We start from the raw sequence: 23,432 nt of genomic DNA, 5'->3' as shown, positions 1-23,432 counted from the left end.
TTCATTTTCAAAGAGTCGTTCAAAACACTGGCTCCTTTAGGCTCAAGACTATTTATTTTTAACTGAAGTCAATGTGAGAACTCGTTTTGTCAACAATCTAATCAGAGACAGAAATGACTAAGACTAAGATCAGTTTAAAATGGTTCAGAGTGAGAGAGAGTGTTTACCCTCTCAAATTATTCATAGTCTAAATAAAACGTTGCACTACAATAATAATAAATAAAAAATAAACTGTTCTGATGTCAGATGTGTCTTTTTTGTGCACAAATCTCTCACTCATGTTGCCTTCTCTGCTTCTGTGTTGATTCTTGTGTTTGTTCAGTGTTAATCAGGATAAAAATGGATCAAATAGATGGAAAAAGATTCAGTTATTTTAAAAAATGAACTGGTTCCACCTGGTCAAAAAAATAAACAAAACAAAACTTCAACAGTTGAACCGTTTTAAACAGAGTTTAGTCATTTCTCTGTGATTAGTTTGAGATAAAATGAAACTAAACCAGGACTAAACCAGGACTAAACCAGGACTAAACCAGGACTAAACCAAGATTAAAACAGGACTAAACCAGGACTAAACCAAGATTAAACCAGGACTAAACCAGGACTAAACCAGGACTAAACCAGGACTAAACAGGACTAAACCAGGACTAAACCAAGATTAAAACAGGACTAAACCAGGACTAAACCAAGATTAAACCAGGACTAAACCAGGACTAAACCAGGACTAAACCAAGATTAAAACAGGACTAAACCAGGACTAAACCGGGACTAAACCAGGATTAAAACAGGACTAAACCAGGACTAAACCAGGACTAAACCAGGACTAAACCAGGACTAAACCAGGACTAAAATAGGACTAAACCATGACTAAAGCAGGACTAAACCAGGACTAAACCAGGAATAAACTGGGATTAAACTAGGACTAAACCGGAACAAAACCAGGACAAAACCAGGACTAAAGCAGGACTAAACCAGGACTAAAACAGGACTAAACCGGGACTAAACCAGGAATAAACTGGGATTAAACCAGGACTAAACCGGGACTAAACCAGGACTAAACCAGGACTAAACCAGGACAAAACTAGGACCAACCCAGGACTAAACCAGGTCTAAACATGGAGAATCAGGCTAAAACTGTTTCTCTTTATCTGTGCATATGACTGAAAGGGGTTTATTCTGCACGTTTCTCCTTCTATGTTAATCTTATGATGATTATTTATGATTATTTATGTTTTGAATAGTTTTATTGTGATTTTATATAATGTCTTTCTTATTCTGTAAAACATTTTGAATTACTTTGTGTACAAATTGTGCTATACAAATAAACTTGCTTTGCCTAAAATAAGTTCTCACATTTGCTTCTCTCATATAAATAAATAAAAGATCCAGTCCTTTGAACGACTCTTTGAAATGAACCGATCCAAAAGATTCGGATCCCATAAACGAGCCGAAAGTCCAATCACTAATAAATAAAAAGCTCCTGAATAAAAGTCCATTGTTGCCATGGCTGCGCACTAACGAGCTCAGAGAATGTGCCAAGTGTCTCCTCAGGGAAGGTACATGACCAAACTTCAGTGATGAGGAAAAAAAACTAAGACTTTTTGACGTTTCTCAAAGGTTTAATTGTCTTTCCAAACGGTGCGTAATCGTAAACCTGTAGCTATTTACTTTTTGGCATTTCATTGAAGAGAGAAAAAATGTGAAACTTTATGGGTGGGGCCTGGACAGGGGTAAAGAGGGAATGGAGAGGGAAAACAGAATGATGTGTGTGCTGTGAATTCGGAGTTGGGTGGGTCTACCGTGTTTGGTGTTTCACATTTCCACAGAAGTCACGGCCCGTGCGTCAAAGCGCTTTCAGGTAAAGTTTTGTGTCTTTAGTCGCAGTTTGGACTTTTACGCATCGCTCGGAGGTGGTTACGCGTGAACATTGTGCGTAATTCTTGAGTTTTTTCCGTGTAAACTTGTGAAAGTAGTGTCAGATTACAGCATCGTTTAAGAGGCGCCCGGGCTGTGCCTCTGTGCGCAAGAATTTTGAAAAAGACGCGCAGTTTGGTCGCTTGGGGAGTGTGAGCGTGAGCTTTTACTTATGTTTTTATGCGTAAATGTCCTGGGTATCACTTTTATGTAACGATTCTCTTATGTGGTTGTGTTCTCCCGCTCTTTTCAAAGTTGTTTTTTGGAGTATGGCCTGGTGAGAGCCCCTAACACCTTTCAAACAAACGCTTCTTTCTAGTCGACGGAAATAGTCCACAGCCATAAAAGCCACGGAAATGTTTTGTGAGCGCTTTAAAACCCCATTTGCTCTCACTTAGGACAGGAGTTATAGGCATGTTACTGTGGTGCGTAACGTGTTCAAGACCTCTGCGTGTGAAGCCAGAAAAGCGCTTGTCTGTGTCGGAATGGCTCGTGCAGTTATTCCTAAATGCCTCTGAGGCTCGTGGGCGAGTAGAGGCTTGTTACGCAGAAGCGGCCCCTCTTTGCATTCCCCCTGTTTTTGAGAGAGCGTTATTTGGGGCGGGCAGCTGTGTGTGTTTCAGAGCTGAAGCCTCGTGCATAGACTCATCTCTGCAGCTGTGTGTTTCAGAGATGAAGCAGCCTGCATAGCTTCATTTATGTAACACACACAGCTGCTGAGATGAAGCCTCGTGCATAGCTTCATCTCTGCAGCTGTGTGTGTGTTTCAGAGATGAAGCCTATGCACGAGGCTTCATCTCTGTAATACACACAGGGATGAAGCCAGAGATGAAGCTGTGCATGGGCTTCATCTCTGCAGCTGTGTGTGTGTTTCAGAGATGAAGCTATGCACGAGGATTCATCTCTGAAACACACACACAGCTGCAGAGATGAAGCTTCGTGCACAGGCTTCATCTCTGCAGCTGTGTGTGTGTGTGTGTTTCAGAGCTGAACCTCGTGCATAGCTTCATCTTTGCAGCCGGACACAGATGAAGCCTCGTGCATGAAGCTTCCTCTCTCCAGCTGTGTCTGTTTCAGAGCTGAAGCCTCATGCAGAGTAGCCTATGTGGAAAATAAACGTTGTGCATCCTTCCTCTTCCTTATCAGTTCCACAATGTTGATGCTGGCTGGAATCGTCGTGCTGCACATAACCACCATCATCCTGCTGCTGGTGGCCACTATTGATAATGTGAGTCTCAAGTTCATCTTCAGCCAATAAACCAGTAAAAATGTACAAATAATGTCAAACTTAAGTCCTTAAACTCCGTCAAACATCGCTCTAGTTCAGTAGTTGACTCATGGCATCGTAAATGTGCTGTAGAATCATTTCAAACCCAGTATTTAGCATGTTTCTGTCCCATGTGCTCCAGTTGTAATAAGTGTCTAATGTGCAGGCCTGGTGGGTCACTGACACGCTCTCCACTGACCTTTGGGGCCGGTGGGTGATGACCAACTCTGTCTGGCACTACACCAATCTGAAAAACTACCCAGAAGGTAATTATTCTAACTATTTCAATGTTGTTCCTCAGTGACAGTTTACCCTTTTGTTTTGACAGCGTGTGCAGAAGTGCGTCAGGTGTAATTATAACTGGTTTCTGGTTTGTAAATAATTTTAAAGTGTTATATTTGCTTTCACAGAGTATCTTCAGACCATCCAGGCCACATCGGTGCTCGCCTGCATCTTTGCTATTCTGGCTTTGTTTGTGTTTGTCGCTCAGCTCTTCACTCTTCCCAAAGGCCAGAGGTTCACCTTCACTGGTATTCTGCAGGCCATCTCCTGTAAGTAATCTGGGGCATGTACCTCAACAAAATGTAGTTGTACTTGTCTTTTATGTAACAACAAAGAAGCGAGATTGGACCTAATATATATGATCATTTAAATCATCATTTTTTAAACTCCACACACCTTCACTAGAATCGTATGGATAATCACAACCCCGAAATTGCCAATCTTTACTGAACTAAAGGTGAAAAAGTAGCTGTTGACTTAAACTACGACATGACATCACAAGGTGGAACTCAGTCACGTGTGAATGAAACAAAACACGGTTCCAGGTAGCGAGGAGGAGGTAACAACACTGTAACATGTCTTAAAGCTCGCACAAGCCAATTTCGCGTAATACAGGATCTTTAAATGCTCACAAACTCACAAAGCGCTCATTTGGTCAGAAACACAATGACATACATGGTTACCAAGGATACTGGGCATTACGCGAGACATTTAAAACGAGACAGACGGACATTGTGATGGAGGGAAGCTGTCGTAGTGAGGAGTAAAAAAGATTATTTATGGCGCTTAGACGGCACATGTGCAGATACAGAGAGCCCCATTGTCGTAAGTGGATATCAATGGAAAACGAGTACGATGAAGCTGTCATTTGTCATAATAATAGCTCAAGCATCTCTGCTCTATATTCCGCTGCGTGGTGAGCCGTAGCCTTGAGTTAAAACTATAATGACTTCTTAGACGCCTGGGTGTGTGTGACAGTATCCTCTTGTCTCCTCAGGCCTGTGCATAATGATAGCAGCCTCGATCTACACGGCTGAATTTCACACCAACGAGACAGAGGGAAGCTACGGCCACTCCTACGTACTGGCCTGGATCTCCTTTGTCTTCACCATTCTCTTAGCCATCACCTACTTTGTCTTACGGAAAAAGAGCGAGTGAATAAAAGGAGGGGCTAAAATTGAATACTTTGGGAAAATTTTTATTTTTTTTTTGTTCAAAATGTGTGTAATGTAATGTTGTCAAGTGTATGAATTGCCATTTGCAGCTATAAAGTAACAGTTATTTAGAAGCAAATTGAGCTGTAACCTACATGAAGGGCTTACGTGACGCGGTTTAAAAGAGGAGAATGAGAGAAAAAACATTGCTGTGATTATAAAAAATAAAAAAAAACATTTGTGGCTGAAATCAGGCCTAAACGATGAAGTCATCCAAACACGTGAACTATGTGATGTTGACTGTAACCATGTAGTGGGCACAAAGGGTGTCCCCTGTGCGTCCAGTAAACACTGAGCAGTGTGTTGGCACAACTACATTCATGCAGTACTTGAACAACCAGGAGAAAAGCCGTTACTTTTAGCGAGTAGTAACTTGTTTTATTCTTATTATTTTACTGAAGTCTAGTGTATTCACGTGTCACATGTAACCATAATATTTGTTTTTATACTGAGTGATTTAACCATGTCTTTTGTGTCTGTATTGGCTGCTATACAGTGTATATAAGCAATAATAGATACAGTGAACTAACAGCAAACAGGGAGGACAATGGTGGTGTGCCAATTTACTGCTATAGACAGTTTTGTGTTATGGAGTTTAAGCCATATCAGCTATAAATTAAACATGCAATGAACAAAGCTTATATTTGTTCTACTTAACTAATGCAAATAAATAAATACATTTCACAAAATTCTTAGTCATTTGTACAGTTTAGCGTCTGTGAATCAAATATTTATTTTGAATCTCACTAGAAAGTATAATTTAAGTTTGTTTTTAGCTACTCAGCCAAAGTACGCTATCTATCCTTCAACAATAAGACGACAAAAACATCAGGCCTTACAACAGACCCAGCCAGAAACAGGAATGTTCCATTATATAAAGAATGGTTCCCAGAGGAAGTCGGTAAAATCAGAGGAGCCTAAATGCCTTGCCCAGACGGTGTAATGCGCTCTTGAACCACTAGATGGAGGAGGTGGTTCTGCTCAGCTGTTAGAAATGGCCTTTGAAAGAAATGAAAGGCATTAATAGTTACGTAGAGAATCAAAGAACAGCTGGTAAATGACATTACATGTGGCTGACCTACCAGAGGTCTGTTTGAAGAGACTTAAGAGACTCTGTGTCTTTTTCCTGACAAGCCATCTGCAAAACATTTACCATTACACAAACTAAAATGAAGGTCAAGATACTATTACACAATCTGTGCAGAGGTCCTTTCATTAATTAAATTATTCAAACAAATGTGCAGAAATTAAGTGGGTGCCATTAATAAACATTCATCACAAATGCATCCGATTTGTACAGGAACACAATTTTGTGAAAGTCAAAGACAAACGGTTAAAAAAAAAGTTGACATTCTTCATCCTGTATGAGGCAGGAGCATCAGGAAATCCTGTACCATGTTTAAGAATGAGAAGAATGATACTCACCACCACTGATTGGAGGAGCAGGAACACGTTTTCAGGCAGGAAGGTCACTGAGGGGAGAAGAAGTTTCATGTTTAATGTTTGTCTTTGCTTCAACTTTCATTTCATGTGGCATATTGCATGTATGCGACTCATGTTTTAAGCACCTTGGCTGTGTGGGTCGAAGGACTCCCATGCATATCGCTCCAGGGTTTGTGCGTGTTCAGGGAGCAGTTTCTGAGGCGGAGGCTACATAGGAAACAGCCAAGGACAACCATTAATGTTGACTGCACTGTACTCCAGCTTGAGCTATCCATTTTAAGTCCTTGTTTTATTTTTAAAAGTGCATTAAAAAAGACAAATTCATAATAAATATCATGTATTTACATTTTTAAGCACCAAACATGACTTACCTCGAGCAACATAAGCAATAACACCCTTGAAATCTCACATTTGGCCACAATGTCCAGAAAAGCCCCTGTAAACATCGATGTCGTTACAATTTAAAATTTATAAACAAAATAGAAAAGCATTAATTAGATTAGAAACATAATATTCAAAAATGAATGGAAGTCTATAAATGATTTGTGCCTCACCAACAGGAGTGCTGGTGCCTGGAAGCTGCAGCCCTCTCTCCTGACAGATCAGCTGCATTTCTGTGAACACTGACAGTGCTCCATCATAGTCACCTGTGAAAATAAAAACAATTACATCCAACTATTGTTAAGGACATTCTTAAATAAAAGATAAAGTACAGGACCCACGTGTGAGTATTTTACAGGTGGCCATTTCTCCCATTGACAAAAGGGCCTCGATGGGCGTCTGTGACTGCAGCTCTGCTGCCCTCTGGAAGTGAACAACAGCCTCTCCTGGTCTGTTCATTTCCTAATAAATCAAAAGTTGATGTTAACAAACTTTGTTCAACAACACACCAATGATTTGCTCTTTAGAGTTTACCTTCAGTGCATTCCCAAGTTCGAGACACAGGCTGGCAGCCATCACAGGCTGATTCATCTCAATGTACACCTGCAAAACATATGTACAGCCACATCACTTCATATTCTCACACGAATGAGGTCATTCCATACACAAACCAGGTCTCAAATCCCGGATATACGGCCTGCTCGCATATTGAAGTATAAAACTTACCTGCCGAACCACATTTTGTTTTAGTATTTGCTTGAAGTACAGATGATGGTTCATGGTACTATTTTTCGTGAATCAAACATCTGGATGAAGGGAAGCGCACCTTAATAGCAAAGCTGTAGCAATTGAGTGCAGCCTGGAGGTGTTCATCAAAACCTGGTGCCTGCAGAGCCCTGTTCTCCTTCTCCGAAGTGAGGAAGAGGCGGGCGGCATCTGTTAGCGCTAGAGCCTCTCCGGGTGCATTAAACAGAGTCTGCTCACACCTGCAGGCAACACATTCACAAATGGAGCAGCAGGTCCAAATGCTGTTCTATTATGTGACAGGATTATAGACATCATAATGACAAATGAATAGTTTTGGAACATGTTCCTATTAAGCCGCTGTGTGTGTAACAAACTGATGTGTCACCGAACATCTGTCAAACCGTGACATATGGGCCCATTTATAACTTGTTCAGGTTCTATGTTTTACCAAAAAGGTAGAGAGTGCAGAATACAAACTACTAGGAATTAAAAAATACAACAAAGTGTTGCATAATAATGAAGCATTATTTGCTGCTGATCTGCAGGGATTTGTAAACCTCAAAATTGTTACCCATTTGAATCACTATGGAACGTATGAATTTGCTTGACAGGTAACAGTAGTTTCAAAAACGTCTACTATAATGATATGTTGTTTTTGAGTATTAGAAACAGAACTTTTTCTTTTTCTCAAGAAGTTTGTTGTTGCACCCTTTTCACTGCATTGCCGTCTGCATTGGGCATAGAGTACTCAATATTATTTATTTCGTATAATGCCAAATCACTTACCGAGCCATGGCCAGGTTGCAGAAGGCAGCATACTGCAAACAGTCCTGCTGCTTCAGCTCCTTAGCCAACTGACCTAAAACACCAGAGACACACAATAACAGGGTGTACAAGTTAAAAGAACAAAATAAAATGAAAATATTTATTACTGAGAAGTAACCATTCTTACCAAACTGCTCACTTGCTTCAGCAACATTGGGTTTACGAAGAAAACGTCTGCAAATGCAAACATACAACTGATTAAATACAGTTCATAAGTGGGCATAGTGAGGATCGCTAAATGTTGCTAAGTGTTTGGGGTAGAAAGAATAGTTCCTTATGTGAGCAGAAAACTCCATGTTCCTTAATGAGAAAAGCAGTTTGTTCCTTATATCAGAGAATTGGTCTGGTTTGAATTTAGAAAAAGCATTGAGTCTGGCGAATCTCAGTGAATATCCTGTTTATCATGAGCCAATTTAAAGCTCATTTAAAAGCTGCACTGCAGTTCTCACATGACAAATCAAAAGCATCATTTTAGTCATTTCCTAATATGGCTCATCTTCATTTAAATAGAACAAACACAGCAGTGACCCTTAAACCCTCAGTGTTTGTGGAGCGTAATAAGAGGAAAACTATGGAGCAGGGGGCACAATTTGAAAAAAAAAAAAAGGGGTCAAGAATTTTAAAAGGTGAACTATTTTTATTATGTACTATTATGTGTTAATCATGCACTATATCTATACATGTACATACAAATATACACATACAAATCTATACACATATTTATACACAGGGCTGTCTCAATATTTATCTATGATTAAAATAATCAATAAAAGCCTGCCAGATCGTATAAAAAAGCTCTTGTTTGTTTCCAAGATACAATTTTTAATACAGATGACATTTAATCATTAAATGTTTTGATTGATCCTCCCGCTGTGAACAGAGCAGTGGGATTAGCTTAGCCTCTGAAAGCTAACGAGCCGCAGAACAGCCTTAAATCTCATCTACAGCTGAAAACTAACATCACTACAGCTGTCACAAACATTATGCAGAAAAATGAATGTCTTACTTTTTCAATTTATTCGACACAGCGCGATATCTTGCCAGAAAATCGCCCTCTGCAGCCATGATTCACAGTAAATAAACCAAACCAGGAAGTAGATTTGATTAAAGCGCTGTCATTGGTCAGTCGAACAGAGAGCGTGACAGCGTGCGTTCCCATTGGTCAATGTCCAGCGTATTTATAAATAGTATAATTTTAGATTAAAAAATACAAATAGAATAAAATAAAACAGCATAGCATAGCACGTTTAGAGTTTATTAATTTAGCATAGTACACATAAAACAATGCTATTTCTTGTTCTTGTTATGTTTATTTACAGGTTTGCGGGTGGATTTAAAAAAATAAATAAAGCAAATTTAAAACAACAAATGAATATTACTCAAATGGGATTAAGACGTATTGCATTTCTTCCAAGTTTTGAGTGTGGGCAGTGGCATCAGAAGTTTTCATAGACACCCTCAAATATTCCCTCTTCTGGGTTTTGAGGAGCATCTCTTACCTGTAAATAAAACACTGCAGTAAAACCATGTTCTTAAGAATATGATGCACTTGTTGCACTCTTGGCTTTGTTACTTACTGTTTTTTGAGCTTCTCTTTTCTTGGGTGTTTGGGCTTTTGTTTGGTCTCTGTGTCCATCAGCAGAAGCAGGAGCAGAGTGTTCCAGCACATCATAAACAGAGGTTTGACGAGTCCCTAGACTCTGAAAAGAATTTGTTTCCAGGTTATGAACATTACGACTTAGGCAGTGGTGGAACATGACAAAGTAAAAGTAGTAAAGTATTATCCTACTTAAGTAAAACATGTAGAAATCTGTACTTTTGTTAATTTTACAATGGACACATTTGAGAGCAGTATTTGTACTTTCTACTCTACTACATTTTTTTTAACAGGCCTGAAAAGTAAAAGTATTTTTTATTATAGTGTGAGACCTGCTAAAAAAGCTGAGGATTTATTTTTAACATGTTCATAATATGAGCAAACAAAAATATACAAATAAAAACAGCTAGGAAAAAACAATCTATTCAATCGTTTCTGTTGAAAAAAAATGTTAAAATCTAAAACATTAAATCTCAAAATCTGTGCAAAATACTTACTCTTTACATACGTTTTAAAAAGGTACTTTAATACTTCCCCTTAAGTAGATTCTCTCATGAGATACTTTACTTTTGCTCCATTCCCTGTACTTTCCCTTAAGTTACAAAACAGAGTACTTCTCCCATCACTGTGGACGTACGTTATAAAATACTCACAGCGTAAACAGACGCAGACTGGGCTGGTTCAGTATTTGCAGTGTCCCTTCTCTCCTTTTGTCTTTCATTATTACCTTCGTTATTCTGGGTTTTGCAGCATTCCTTTAAAAACTACACAGAGCATGATTTCACTACAATAACTTTGACTTTAGATGTATGTATTGTGGAAGTTAATCATAACAAACGTGAGAGATAAAAAAGCCACATTTCTTGATGCAACTGGAGAAACTCAGTCTTACCCAATTTCCTCTGAAGACATAGACGGACCCGGCCACACTGAAAACCAGCAGCAGGCTCATGATCACAGAAGCTACGATGATGTCTGTGTAGTCCCCCACCTCTTTATAACCACTGTCTGTAACACAAACAGCCACGTTTTCAGCAGCATCACGGCTTCTTCCACCTGCTCTCCACCTCAACACCACCCTCCAGTGTTTACTTTACATTTTTGTACAGGTTTAGGAGCAAAACAAACTTGAAATGTGCAAGAAGTAGGTTATATGATGAGCAAAAAACACTTCAGGATGAAAAAAAAAAAAGTGTATTGGTTGAGTTCATGAGACAAATTATAAAAATGAGGATGTTGGAGGTCAGGTCAGAATAAAAGAGCTGGACAGTGACCACCTGCTCCAGTACAATAAGTCAAATTTCTATTTATTTTCCCATAGATTTGAAAGTTCATGGTGCAAAATGCTGTAATAACTTAGCAGTTTATAAAGATTCATAATCAGATTTTAAGTACAATTATAGATCTTGTGGTCATTAGTCACCACACACCTGATAATGCCTGAGAAAACTTTCAAACTTTATTTTTTTATTATTATTATTATTTTTTTTGTTTGGAAAGTGTATGGGAAAAAATGCATGAGAAATGTACCTCCAGAACCGGAGCAGATGGTCCATTATTCTGACCTCCAGCTCATTTTTTATTATTATTATTCATATTTTTTATTGCATTTTAGCATTTTACAGCCCTCCCACTCCCTCTCATGCAAATGGGCAATGAGTAAGCACAGGAACAGAAAAAAGTATATAAACATACACATATACATCCCTATATATGCATACATACACACATAAGTAAAAAAAATAATAATAAAAATAAATAAATAATAATAATATAATAACAATAATAACAACAACAACAACAACAACAACAACAACAACAATAATAATAATAATAATAATAATAATAATAATAATAATAATAATAATAATAATAATAATAATAATAATAATAATAATAATAATAATAATAATAATAATAATAATAATGGTCGTAGTTAAGTATGATAAGCAGTGGTAATATTAATGGAAAACGGATACAGAAGTTGACCAGAAAACAAAACAAATAAAAAAAATTAAAGCTAATAAACTGAATAATGACAGAAAAGTTAAATATTGACTCACCTCTTACCCTCAGAAACCAATAGGCCTGGGCACTTTCATACTGACAGTGATAATTCCCAGAGATATTCACGTTTTCAACAGGAAAATCATGTTTAATTCCACTGCCTTCGATTATAAAGAGATACTTTATGTAGATGAGTTTTTGAAGAGGGTCATAACACCTCAGGAAGTTGTCGTTTGTTGTTAGATTGTTTGGTTTCTTCAACACAGACGACACCGTGACACTTTGTCCTCTCAGAGCCACACACACACGGTTTAGTATGCGGAGTTCTGCAAAAGTCAAATAGTACATTAAAACATTTCAAATCCTTTACAGCTGCCACTAAAGTTCTAATCTTATCTCACCCATTTTTTGTCCACTCGTAGAAGAAAATAAAAACAAAGTCCAAGTTAACAAGATTAAATAACCAAACGTGGGCCCTTTGGAGAGACAAGCCATGGTTTTTCCGTGATCACACATGGATCTTTTCTAGTTCATGTGCGAAGTAGAGTTTCCTCTTTGAGGCGAAAATACTTCCTCAAATGTTACTTTTGTTTGACTAAAGCCGAGCCCAGGTCTTGGGTAAGAGAGACAGGGTTTAAAGAGTTTGTGTAAAGCTCATGTTAAAGGCAGAGGAGAGGCCAACATGACAAAATACACATGATTATTGGGCTTTTTTTTTAGCAACTTTACTAATAAAATGTGCTAAAGTTAAACCAAATCCACAGTTTTAATGGTTAAGTTGTTAAATATTATAAAGTTCAGTGTAAATTCTATCGTAGGAAACACTCATCCTGTTATTTTCTTCCTCTGTGAGAATCTGACACCTTTAAACTTTTGACTCTGTGTAAAACGAGCTGCAGTCTCGTTGTGTCCACAGTGGGGGGCGCTATAGAGGCACCTGAGTTCAAAGCAAAACTCCTGATGTGAGAAAGAAAGTGAAGAATCTGCATGAAGGTGACAAACGAGCGTGATAATGTGAGCCAGACGTGGACAGTCTGAGGTCCAGGGACGGCTCTCTATCACTCTGCCTCCCCCTCACTCTCTCCCTCCTTCTCTCTCTCCCTCCTTCTCTCTCTTCCCCTTTCTCCCTCCCTTTCCCTCTCTCCCACCCTCCTTCTCCCTCCTGTCCCTCTCCTCCTCTCCCTTCCTCTCTGTCTCTTTCTTCCCCCTTTCTCCCTCCTTTTCCCTCTTTCTTCCTCCCTCCTTCTCCCTCCTGTCTCTCATCCTCTCTCTGTCTCTTTCTTCCCCCTTTCTAGCTCCCTTTCCCTCTTTCTTCCTCCTTTCTAGCTCCCTTTCCCTCTTTCTTCCTCCTTTCTCCCTCCCTTTCCCTCTCTCCCTCCCTCCTTCTCTCCCTCTCTGTCTCCCCCTCTCCCTTTCTCTCTCCGTCTCTCGCTCCCTCTGTCTCTCTCTTCCCCCTCTCTCTCCCTCCCTCTCTTTAGCCTTCCTTTTATCTCCCTCCCTCCTTCTCCTCTCTCTCTTCTTCTCTCCCTCTGTCTCTCGCTTACCCCTCGCCCTCCCTTTCTCCATTTCCTCCTCTCTCTCCCCCTCTTTCCCTTCCGTTCTCTCTCTTCCTCTCTCTGTCCCTCCTTCTCTCTCTCCGTTCCTCGCTCTCCCCCTTTCTCTCTCCCTCCCTTACTTCTGCTTTCTCCCCCCTCTCCCTCAAGAAGCAGATGTTAAAGTGCATTTGTCTTCCCAATTTTTCTCGTCCTGCTCCTCCTTTTCCTCCTTGTCCTCCTCCTTCACCTCATCCTCCTGCTCTTCTTCCTCCTCTTCTTCCCCCTCCTCCTCCTCCCTCTCTTTTCCAGTCTTTATCTCATTTGTTCGTTAAAGTCCAGGTCTGACTTCAGCTGCACAAAAATCACAGCTGGAAAAAACATGTGTGATCCAGAAACGACGTAACGATCCACGTCCCACAAAGTCATCAGTGAGTTACACAACACAGAAATATAACACAACAGAGAAATATAACACAACAGAGAAATATAACACAACAGAGAAATGATACACAACAGAGAAATATAACACAACAGAGAAATATAACACAACACAGAGAAATATAACACAACACACAGAAATATAACACAACACAGAAATGATACACAACACAGAAATATAACACAACACACAGAAATATAACACAACAGAGAAATATAACACAACACAGAGAAATATAACACAACACACAGAAATATAACACAACAGAGAAATGATACACAACACAGAGAAATATAACACAACACAGAGAAATATAACACAACAGAGAAATGATACACAACACAGAGAAATATAACACAACACAGAGAAATATAACACAACACACAGAAATATAACACAACACACAGAAATATAACACAACACAGAGAAATGATACACAACACAGAAATGATACACAACAGAGAAATGATACACAACAGAGAAATGATACACAGCACAGAGAAATATAACACAACACAGAGAAATGATACACACAATGAAATATAACACACAGATACACACTGACACACACTGACACACACTGACACACACTGACACACACTGACACACACTGACACACACTGATATATGACATCATCACAACAGAGACGACAGAAACCACAGGAGGAACTTCAGGAATCTAAATAAAACACAAACATCACAAAACTGTTCTCAATTTTTTTTTTAAATTTGAGATCACGTTACATAATTTCTTTGTTTTTTCTGCTCTGGGCCACAGAAATATCTTTTTTGAAGGAAAATATAAACGAATTTGTACAAACTGGTTCATGAATATGCTCCAGATTCATTATTACCAAAGGAAATTACATAATAATCAAATAATAAAACAAGTTTATCTTTTATTGTTGGGTTTTTATTTGACTTAATGTGAGGACAACATTGTAAATACAGAATTATTTTAATGTTTTGCCTGGTAAATAAATAAATAAATAAACAAATAAGTAAATAAGTACAAAATAAATAAGTAAATAAATAAATAAATAAATAAGTAAATAAGTACAAAATAAATAAATAAATAAATAAACAAATAAGTAAATAAGTACAAAATAAATAAGTAAATAAATAAATAAATAAGTAAATAAAAAAATAAAAAAATAAGTAAATAAGTACAAAATAAATAAATAAATAAATAAATAAACAAATAAGTAAATAAGTACAAAATAAATAAGTAAATAAATAAATAAATAAGTAAATAAATAAACAAATAAGTAAATAAGTACAAAATAAATAAATAAGTAAATAAATAAATAAATAAGTAAATAAATAAGTAAATAAATAAGTAAATAAGTACAAAATAAATAAGTAAATAAATAAATAAATAAATAAGTAAATAAGTACAAAATAAATAAGTAAATAAATAAATAAGTAAATAAATAAATAAATAAACAAATAAGTAAATAAGTACAAAATAAATAAGTAAGTAAATAAATAAATAAGTCAGTAAATAAATAAATAAATCTAGTTTAATAAGCTGAATCCACTCCTGCCACTTCATAGAGTCTAAAGCTCCTGCAGTTCCCAGCATGCACCTCCAAATCCCAAGAATTCCCAGCTCATTTTGAGATTCCAGAATATCACATCCTAATCCCTAAATCCTAATCCCAGATGTGAATCATGAAGCATCTACAGAGTGAACTCAGAGAAGTTGGACCTGGTCATTTCTAAGATTTCACTGTTTTCCAGCACAAAAAAAAATCAAATCATGTTTAGGATATTGATTTTATTTGTCCCTCTGGAATGTTGTGATGTTGTGAAACTCAGTGATACCTGTGTCCCGGGACGAGGGGACGCGCAAAGGGGGATGCGCCATACCCAGAGTCCAAGAGGCGTGACGCACATCTGGCACGGTTCGTCTCGGCTCGTCTCGGCTCTTCAGACTCTCTCTCTCCACTCGGGCTGATTCCACGGGAGCCACAGGACTTATACATATATATTTTTCCATACTTACTTTAAATGTAAGTTCCAGCCTGTGAGGAAGCTCAGGGAAGAGGAAGAAAAGGCGCAAAACAGCGGCACAGGGACAGTGCGCACAAACAGCTCCGACATCAGAGAAAGATCTCCCACTGAGACCTGGACCTCCTCATCCTCCAGACCTCCTCATCCTCCAGACCTCCTCATCTTCATCCTTCAGACTGTGAGTGTTTTGTGTTTGCGCTTTTCTCTCACGCTCCTCACGCAGTTCTTGTGAAAGACGCAAAACAAAACAGCGCAAATGAAGCTGCTGCTGCTTCTCCCTCCGCAGAGACGTTTCTGATGTTTCTGTGACTGTCTGAGGTTGATTGTTTCTTTAGCTGAAAAAAGTTCTGTTGTTTTTTTTTTACAGCAGCTTTTTCGGAAACTTCAGATTTACACGACGTGACCCGTGACGCAATGACGCAACAGACACGAGACCTGACGTTTAGGGATTTGGCCTCATTCACACTTGTTTATTATTTGTTTATTTGTTCGTTCTTTCGTTCTTTCCTTCGTTCCTTCCTACCTTTCTTTTCTTCCTTCCTTCCTTTCTTTCCCCTTTCCTTTCCTTCCTTCCTTCCATTTTTCTTTTTCTTCCCCCCTTTCCTTTCCTCATTCCTTCCTTTCGTTCTTTCCCTCCTTTTCTTTCCTTCCTCCCTTCCTTTCCTTCCTTCCTTAATCCCTTCCTTTCTTTCTTCCCCCCTCGTTCCCTCCTTTCCTTCATTCCCATCTATCTATCTATCTATCTATCTATCTATCTATCTATCTATCTATCTATCTATCTATCTATTTATCTATCTATTCATTTATTTATCTATTCATTTATCTATTTATTTATTTATCTATCTATTCATTTATTTATCTATTTATTTATTCATCTATTCATTTATTTATCTATTTATTTATCTGTCTATTTATCTATCTATTCATTTATCTATCTATCTATCTATCTATCTATCTATCTATCTATCTATCTATCTATCTATCTATCTATCAGGGGCCATGTACAAATTCATAAATCTAAGAAAAGACGATTTGTTCCAGATTTCTCTCCTTCTCTTTTCCATCTGCACTTGACTTTATAAAAACATGAAATAAATAAAGTTTGTTGTTGTTTTGTGTCGTTCTGGAGTCAGGGGCTGCAGGTGTAAATGTTTATTACTTTAAATAAATATTAAAAACAGATTTATTGTCTAAACCAGGAACAAAAGACGAGTAAGAGAAAGTAAACTCAGTGGAATGTAATGAAGTAAAAGTAGTAAAGTTCTGTACTTCAGTAAGAATTTTATGTATTTGTACTTTTTGTGGATCATTTTTTACATTTACCTCAAAATCTGCACGAAATACTTTTACTTTTTAGTCTTTAAGTACATTTTAAAACAGATACTTTAATACTTTTACTTGAATAGACTTTTTCATGTGATACTCAAGTAAAAGTAAAAGTTTTTTGTTTGTTTGTTTTTTTCTTTGCTCTGGTATCTGTACTTTTACTTAAGTGACAAACCTGAGTAAACTGTAAATCCTGCTTCAGTCGCTCATATAAGTACTAAGACACTTCAGTATTTGCTTGTTTCATTACTGCTTAAACTACTGCTGTGGTTAGAACTACTACTAGTACTACTACAACAACTACAACTGGATTTACCACAAAAACACAACCTAAAGTCCTTTAAAAGTCCTGTATGTGTGAAAGTCAAAGAAACAAAGTCAGAAGAGTTTAATGGATCCACAGGTAAAACGAACAAGAAGAAACAGACTGAGGAAAGAATAAGATGAACGTCCTGAGATGTGTGTGTGTGTGTGTGTGTGTGTGCGTGTGCGTGTTTGGGTTTGTGTGTTAAACATGTGTGAATGAAACAAAACACAACTCCAGGTCTGTTTGTGACGAAGAAACATAAAAACGTAGATCAGAAAATGGCGTAAAATGAGGCGTTTAATGAACTTGAGTGAAGGTAAACTGTCAGAATAAGCACAAAAGTAAAAATATGCATTGTTTTTGAGTTATACTAACACTTTTACTCCATCTGTTGTGTTTTTTTCTCAAAGGGGGAGTGTCTGAAACTCGCCATGGCTCCACTCGCTCTGTTATTGATGCTGATGTTGGTTTCCACGGCAACAGGGGCCCGTTCAGGCGGCGAGGAGAATGAACTGGATTATGGGTACTGGAACTACAGAGAGGGAGGTAAATCAGCTCCTGTCAGCGTTCGCTCTGAGCCGTGCGGAGACGCCGAGGCTCGTAAATCTGCCGCTGGTGAAATGTTTGAAGTTTTGGATTTAAAGGAATATTTTATAGAGGTGATAACGGCACGGAGAACTTCACCGGGGTTAGGAAGGAGACCGGCGAGACAAACCAGGTCTCCAAGTCATTACAGCCACAGACGGATATGTTTAAATGGACGTGGTTAACCTGCTCGCCGCCGCCGCCGCGTTACAGACAGGAAGTGATCACGAGCGCGCGTCGGGATCATCGACTCATATTCACTTTACACTGAGAAATAGTCTCTCTCTGTCACTGCTGCTGTCAGACTCGTCTTTTTAAAATGTTCATTAACCCGCTCTACATGACCTGAAGTAGACCTGAAGTGGACCTAAAGTAGACCTGAAGTAGACCTGAAGTAGACCTGAAGTAGACCTGAAGTGGACCTGAAGTAGACCTGAAGTGGACCTAAAGTAGACCTGAAGTAGGCCTAAAGTAGACCTGAAGTGGACCTAAAGCAGATGTAAAGTAGACCTGAAGTAGACCTGAAGTGGACCTAAAGTAGACCTGAAGTAGACCTGAAGTGGACCTAAAGTAGACCTGAAGTAGGCCTAAAGTAGACCTGAAGTGGACCTAAAGCAGATGTAAAGTAGACCTGAAGTAGACCTGAAGTGGACCTAAAGTAGACCTGAAGTAGACCTGAAGTGGACCTAAAGTAGACCTGAAGTAGACCTGAAGTAGACCTGAAGTGGACCTAAAGTAGACCTGAAGTAGGCCTAAAGTAGACCTGAAGTGGACCTAAAGCAGATGTAAAGTAGACCTGAAGTAGACCTGAAGTGGACCTAAAGTAGACCTGAAGTAGACCTGAAGTGGACCTGAAGTGGACCTGAAGTAGGCCTGAAGTAGGCCTAAAGTAGACCTGAAGTAGGCCTGAAGTAGGCCTAAAGTAGACCTGAAGTGGACCTAAAGCAGATGTAAAGTAGACCTGAAGTAGACCTAAAGTAGACCTGAAGTGGACCTAAAGCAGATGTAAAGTAGACCTGAAGTAGACCTAAAGTAGACCTGAAGTGGACCTAAAGCAGATGTAAAGTAGACCTGAAGTAGACCTCAAGCAGACCTGAAGTAGACCTGATAAAGCAGACCTAAAGCAGACCTGAAGTGGATCTAAAGTAGACCTGAAGTAGACCTGAAGTAGACCTGAAGCCTGTTTGCACGAGTTTGTGTTTTTATTTTGCCATTCTGTCCGTAAGTCAAGATATGAACATTAATAACAGACAAATCAGGCGTCCTCTTTGTTAGTGTTAGCAACAGGTTTGATTGACAGCGTTGCTAAGCGCCCTATCCGTGCTAAACCAGTGGTGTGGGCGGGACAGGGCGTTACCTTCAACAGCCTGGCTCTGGATTGGCTCTTTGGTTGATCCTCATGGTCAGAACTCGGCCGTGGGTGACGTCGCGCTCTCTTGTTTACACAGTCGACGATTACAACACACTTTTCTAATTTGCAGGTCCATGACACGGGGCAGGGAGGTTTGCGGTTTGTGAAATGAGACCCTGATGTTCGTTTGTGTTCGCAGCTGATCATGTGAACGTGGCCACAGTCCGCAGTGTGACCCGAGTGTTGGACGCGTGGGGAAAACGCATTTTCAACGAGATCAAAACTTTACTCCACTCTCAGCCCAGTGCGCTTCTCCCGGACTACTCCAGGTACGACCACAGTGGGACAAAACTGTGCACACAAGCTGAAAACCATCAAATTTTCCCATGTTTTTAAGTTTTAGTGGGATGAAAATGGAGATAATCACTGGCAGACCTGTCACGAAAGCACATTTTGAAGCTTGATTTATTGCTACAGAGAAATATTAAAATAAACAAAACTATTTTAAGTCACTGATTCGGATTTAAATAATTCCAGATAACCCCAGTGAACCATTTTAAATAAACAGTTTCATTAAAAAGACATGTGCTGCAACAAATAAACAGCAGAAAGTACCAAAAATTAACCATAAAAGGGACTTATTCACCCCCTCCACAGCTTAAATCTTATCGTTTTAACAAAAATACACAAAATCTCCTCATTTTGGCAAAGAAAAAGTACTCACTATAAATACTGAAACCCAAATTTACAGCGCGACAATGACAGAAGAAATATTAAACGAAGTAAATCACAGTTGGGAGCTGGATTGTGCAGTTTATTTATTATAAAAAGGTCAAAATCTCATGTCTCATCTCGTCTTGTCTTGTAAAAACTGTATTTTGTCCCACCCCTGTACTTACTCTCCGACTGGATTAAAACCTACTGTTGCATTTTTAGACCTACAACGACTACTGCAGTGAAAATACTTCCTGATTTAGTGGAAATCACAAGACGAGTGTCAGTTCTACTTGTAGACTGAAAGTATTGGGACATCTTTAGCATTTTTTTTTAATGCTGACACTATTTCCATTTAAGCTTTTGTTGAATTTGTATTTAGAACTTTGTAATAGACAACTTCAAGTCCTGATCATATTGCTCCAAAATATAAAGATTGTACAAGGATGAAAAGCAGAACTGACACATTTTACCAGTTTTTTTCCCCATTTGACCTGTTTAGTCACATTATTATCTCTTTATGAAACGTTAGCCCTGTTTTTGAGCTACAACGAGCTAATTTTAACATTACATACGCAAAAAAGACATGTAAACTATGCACTTTGATTTATCTAGTTTAAATAAATAAAAACTTGATGGTCACAGTCTTATTTAAATTGCTTTTCTTTATATTTTTATAAAGGTTTTACTCATGAGATACTAAAAGCTGCACTTCCCCTCTTCGTCCTGCAGGGTGCGCCCTCTGTCTGAGTCTGTCAACGACCTGTTCAGGGAAGTGTCGCTGCTGCATCGGCGCATCACGGAGCTCACCCATCGCTTAGCAACCCTGGATCCGTTCCTCCGTCACCATGGTTACCGCGGCGAGGGGGAGGAGGGGGCGGAGGGGGGCGGGGGGGGCTCGCCGGCCCTGACGCGGCCCGGTACGCCCAGGGGCACCCGGGTCCTGCGCAGGAGACGAGTCAAGATCTTTAACAGCGGAGGAGCCCACGTGTTTGAGCCCGACACGTGAACTTCAGCTCACTGTTCTCCTGCAGAGACGGCAGACCTGAAGCAGACCTGAAGCAGACCTGAAGCAGACCTAAAGCAGACCTGAAGCAGACCTAAACCAGACCTGAAGCAGACCTGAAGCAGACCTGAAGCAGAACTAAAGCTGACATGAAGCAGACTTAAAGCAGACCTGAAGAAGACCTGAAGCAGACCTAAACCAGACCTGAAGCAGACCTAAACCAGACCTAAAGCAGACCTAAAGCAGACCTGAAGCAGACCTAAACCAGACCTAAAGCAGACCTAAAGCTGACCCGAAGCAGACCTAAAGCTGACCCGAAGCAGACCTAAAGCAGACATGAAACAGACCTGAAGCAGAACTAAAGCTGACCTAAAGCAGACCTAAACCAGACCTGAAGCAGACCTGAAGCAGACCTGAAGCAGAACTAAAGCTGACCTGAAGCAGACCTAAAACAGACCTAAACCAGACCGAAAGCAGACCTGAAACAGACTTAAAGTAGACATGAAGATGACCTGAAGCAGACTTAAAGCTGACCTGAAGCAGACCTAAAACAGACTTAAAGCAGACCTGAAGCAGACTTAAAGCTGACCTGAAGCAGACCTAAAACAGACTTAAAGCAGACCTGAAGCAGACTTAAAGCTGACCTGAAGCAGACCTAAAACAGACCTGAAGCTTATTTCCATGTGCTAATAAACGCTTGACACATATTTTGTGTTTTCTTTTCTTTTCTCTCCTTCAGGAAACACAGAACCTGGAGTAAAATCTCTGCAGCCATGTTTGATCACGAGCTCCGCCTCCTTTTAGGATAAAACAACATTGGAAGACGATCAGAGCAGACAAACTGAGAGAGTCAGACTAATTAATAAGACAGTCTAATTAATTAACACCCCTGAACGCTCATTATAAGACCAAACCCGAGAGCAGCTGCCCGGTTCCTTTACGATAAGAGCTTTTTTTCCCCCCATCTAAATCACGGCAGCAGGTTGTGCGTTCTCCGCTCGGGTTTGGACTCTACTACACAAACTCACTGGGGTTTGCTCTTTAGTTTTGGCTCGACTCCAGGCGGGAGCGGCCCAGCAGGGGGGTCTATTGTCTGCAAACATAATTACAGTTTGTTTGCTTATGGTCACGGCGCATGTGCAGCATTGTGTGGGCAATAATATCCAAGTTCATGCCTTCATTAAAAGTTTGCCAAGTGTTTCTACAGCAACCGGTTTCTGTGCTGTACGCGAGCCAGCAGCAGCAGCAGCGGCGGCGGCGGCGCTCGGTTCACGTATGGCGACACGGGCTCTGTTTTTGCTCTGTTTTTACATCACACACCTCTTCGTTTCGCATGTGCCGCCGTCAGCCTATAAGCTTCCATTTCCATAGTGTGAACTGTGCAATCAAACGCATCTCCATCCTCTCCATCCTCTCCATCCTCTCCATCCTCTCCACCCCTCGCTGCTACACGTGGGCGGTAAGCTCTGGGTGTACTTTCCATTTTAGTATTGTATTGTCAAAGCGCTGTTGCGTCCAATCCAGTTATGATGCTGTGGGAATATTGTATAAATCTTCCTTCTCTGTCTCTCGCAGCTCGCCCTCCCCTTCTCCTTCTATGGAAAAAAGAGCCAGTTGCTAGGTAACTATTAATTGTCAAGAAGTAGTTACATGTGTTGCAATGCATCCCGAGCTTGTTGGGTCGGCGCCAGGACTAAATAAGTAGGCAAAGTGTCTACGAAACACGGATATTACAAGTGTGGAGATGCGTATAGAGTTGAGTACGTTTGGAGGTTTCTTTAAATAACTCCTGTTGCTGGACAGGGCGTTCGGAGGAGTAAAGAGGAGTGAGGGGGAGTTTGGAGGCGCTTTGATCTCGGCTGCTCGGTTTGCATCAGTTCTCCAGTTTCAGAGCGTTTTTCATGACTCTTTCCCCCGTTTTTTGTTTCTTCTATAGTCGTTAAAGGTCCAATGTTACGCAAAACGGACTGTGATGTGTGATTTTTTATGTCATGATATAATATTACGTCCTCAAAAACAGACCTGGAGTTGTGTTTTGTTTCATTCTGACATGTCTGTGTGCATCTCCAAACCTCAAAACGCTCTGTTCCACCTCGTGATGTCATAAAGTGGTAGTTTAACAGCTCCTTTTACCTTTTGTTTAGACGAGATTGACATTTCCGAGCACTTCCTGTATCGCCGCATGACATCGCAAGGTGGAATGGACCGTTTTCCGTTTGAGAGAAGAAGAACTCAGCCTAAATATGCAGCGTTTGTGCGTTAAAACCTGTGCGAATGCAACAAAACGCAACTCCGGGTCTGTTTGTGACGAGGAAACGACGTTATAACAGATCATAAAACGGCGTAACACGGGCCCTTTAATCAGTTTGTCCAACATGGTGGATAACGTCAACCTCACATGCACATCTTGTTTACGAAGGCACAAACAAAAGCCCTAATGAAGACGCTCGGCTCTGTCCATTATCTTTAATAAGGCCAA

The 23,432-nt window shown here is 39.6% G+C and overlaps 5 protein-coding genes across 5 annotated transcripts in view; 3 read left to right on the top strand and 2 right to left on the bottom strand.

The window, feature by feature from the left end:
• Positions 1-23,432, top strand: part of LOC117373246 (uncharacterized) — a 163,501-nt gene that overhangs the window by 118,673 nt on the left and 21,396 nt on the right. The gene's annotated exons all lie outside the window — the stretch shown is intronic.
• emp1 (epithelial membrane protein 1) lies at positions 1,734-5,363 on the top strand. Its single transcript, XM_033970637.2, has 5 exons — positions 1,734-1,855; positions 3,058-3,139; positions 3,345-3,444; positions 3,589-3,729; positions 4,458-5,363. The coding sequence occupies exons 2-5, from the start codon at positions 3,065-3,067 to the stop codon at positions 4,616-4,618; spliced, it is 477 nt and encodes a 158-aa protein (XP_033826528.1). The 5' UTR covers positions 1,734-1,855; positions 3,058-3,064; the 3' UTR covers positions 4,619-5,363.
• f8a (coagulation factor VIII associated) lies at positions 5,347-9,181 on the bottom strand. The gene is made up of 12 exons (XM_033970624.2): positions 9,077-9,181; positions 8,198-8,244; positions 8,032-8,104; positions 7,325-7,484; positions 7,033-7,101; positions 6,840-6,960; positions 6,672-6,764; positions 6,489-6,553; positions 6,243-6,324; positions 6,100-6,146; positions 5,757-5,812; positions 5,347-5,673 (listed from the first exon to the last, which is right to left on the bottom strand). The coding sequence occupies exons 1-12, from the start codon at positions 9,133-9,135 to the stop codon at positions 5,592-5,594; spliced, it is 954 nt and encodes a 317-aa protein (XP_033826515.1). The 5' UTR covers positions 9,136-9,181; the 3' UTR covers positions 5,347-5,591.
• si:ch211-243a20.4 (uncharacterized) lies at positions 9,393-12,304 on the bottom strand. The gene is made up of 6 exons (XM_055225100.1): positions 12,076-12,304; positions 11,731-12,000; positions 10,560-10,675; positions 10,321-10,431; positions 9,648-9,770; positions 9,393-9,569 (listed from the first exon to the last, which is right to left on the bottom strand). The coding sequence occupies exons 1-6, from the start codon at positions 12,188-12,190 to the stop codon at positions 9,507-9,509; spliced, it is 798 nt and encodes a 265-aa protein (XP_055081075.1). The 5' UTR covers positions 12,191-12,304; the 3' UTR covers positions 9,393-9,506.
• On the top strand, positions 15,576-21,649 carry si:ch211-243a20.3 (uncharacterized protein LOC100151507 homolog). The gene is made up of 4 exons (XM_033976123.2): positions 15,576-15,842; positions 17,708-17,843; positions 19,433-19,562; positions 20,680-21,649. The coding sequence occupies exons 2-4, from the start codon at positions 17,729-17,731 to the stop codon at positions 20,954-20,956; spliced, it is 522 nt and encodes a 173-aa protein (XP_033832014.1). The 5' UTR covers positions 15,576-15,842; positions 17,708-17,728; the 3' UTR covers positions 20,957-21,649.

Source organism: Periophthalmus magnuspinnatus, chromosome 1 (genome assembly GCF_009829125.3).
Source record: "Periophthalmus magnuspinnatus isolate fPerMag1 chromosome 1, fPerMag1.2.pri, whole genome shotgun sequence".
In the NCBI taxonomy this organism is placed as follows: Eukaryota; Metazoa; Chordata; class Actinopteri; order Gobiiformes; family Gobiidae; genus Periophthalmus; species Periophthalmus magnuspinnatus.
The sequence above is the reverse complement of the archived record's forward strand: the minus strand, read 5'-3'. Positions and strand labels throughout refer to the sequence as shown.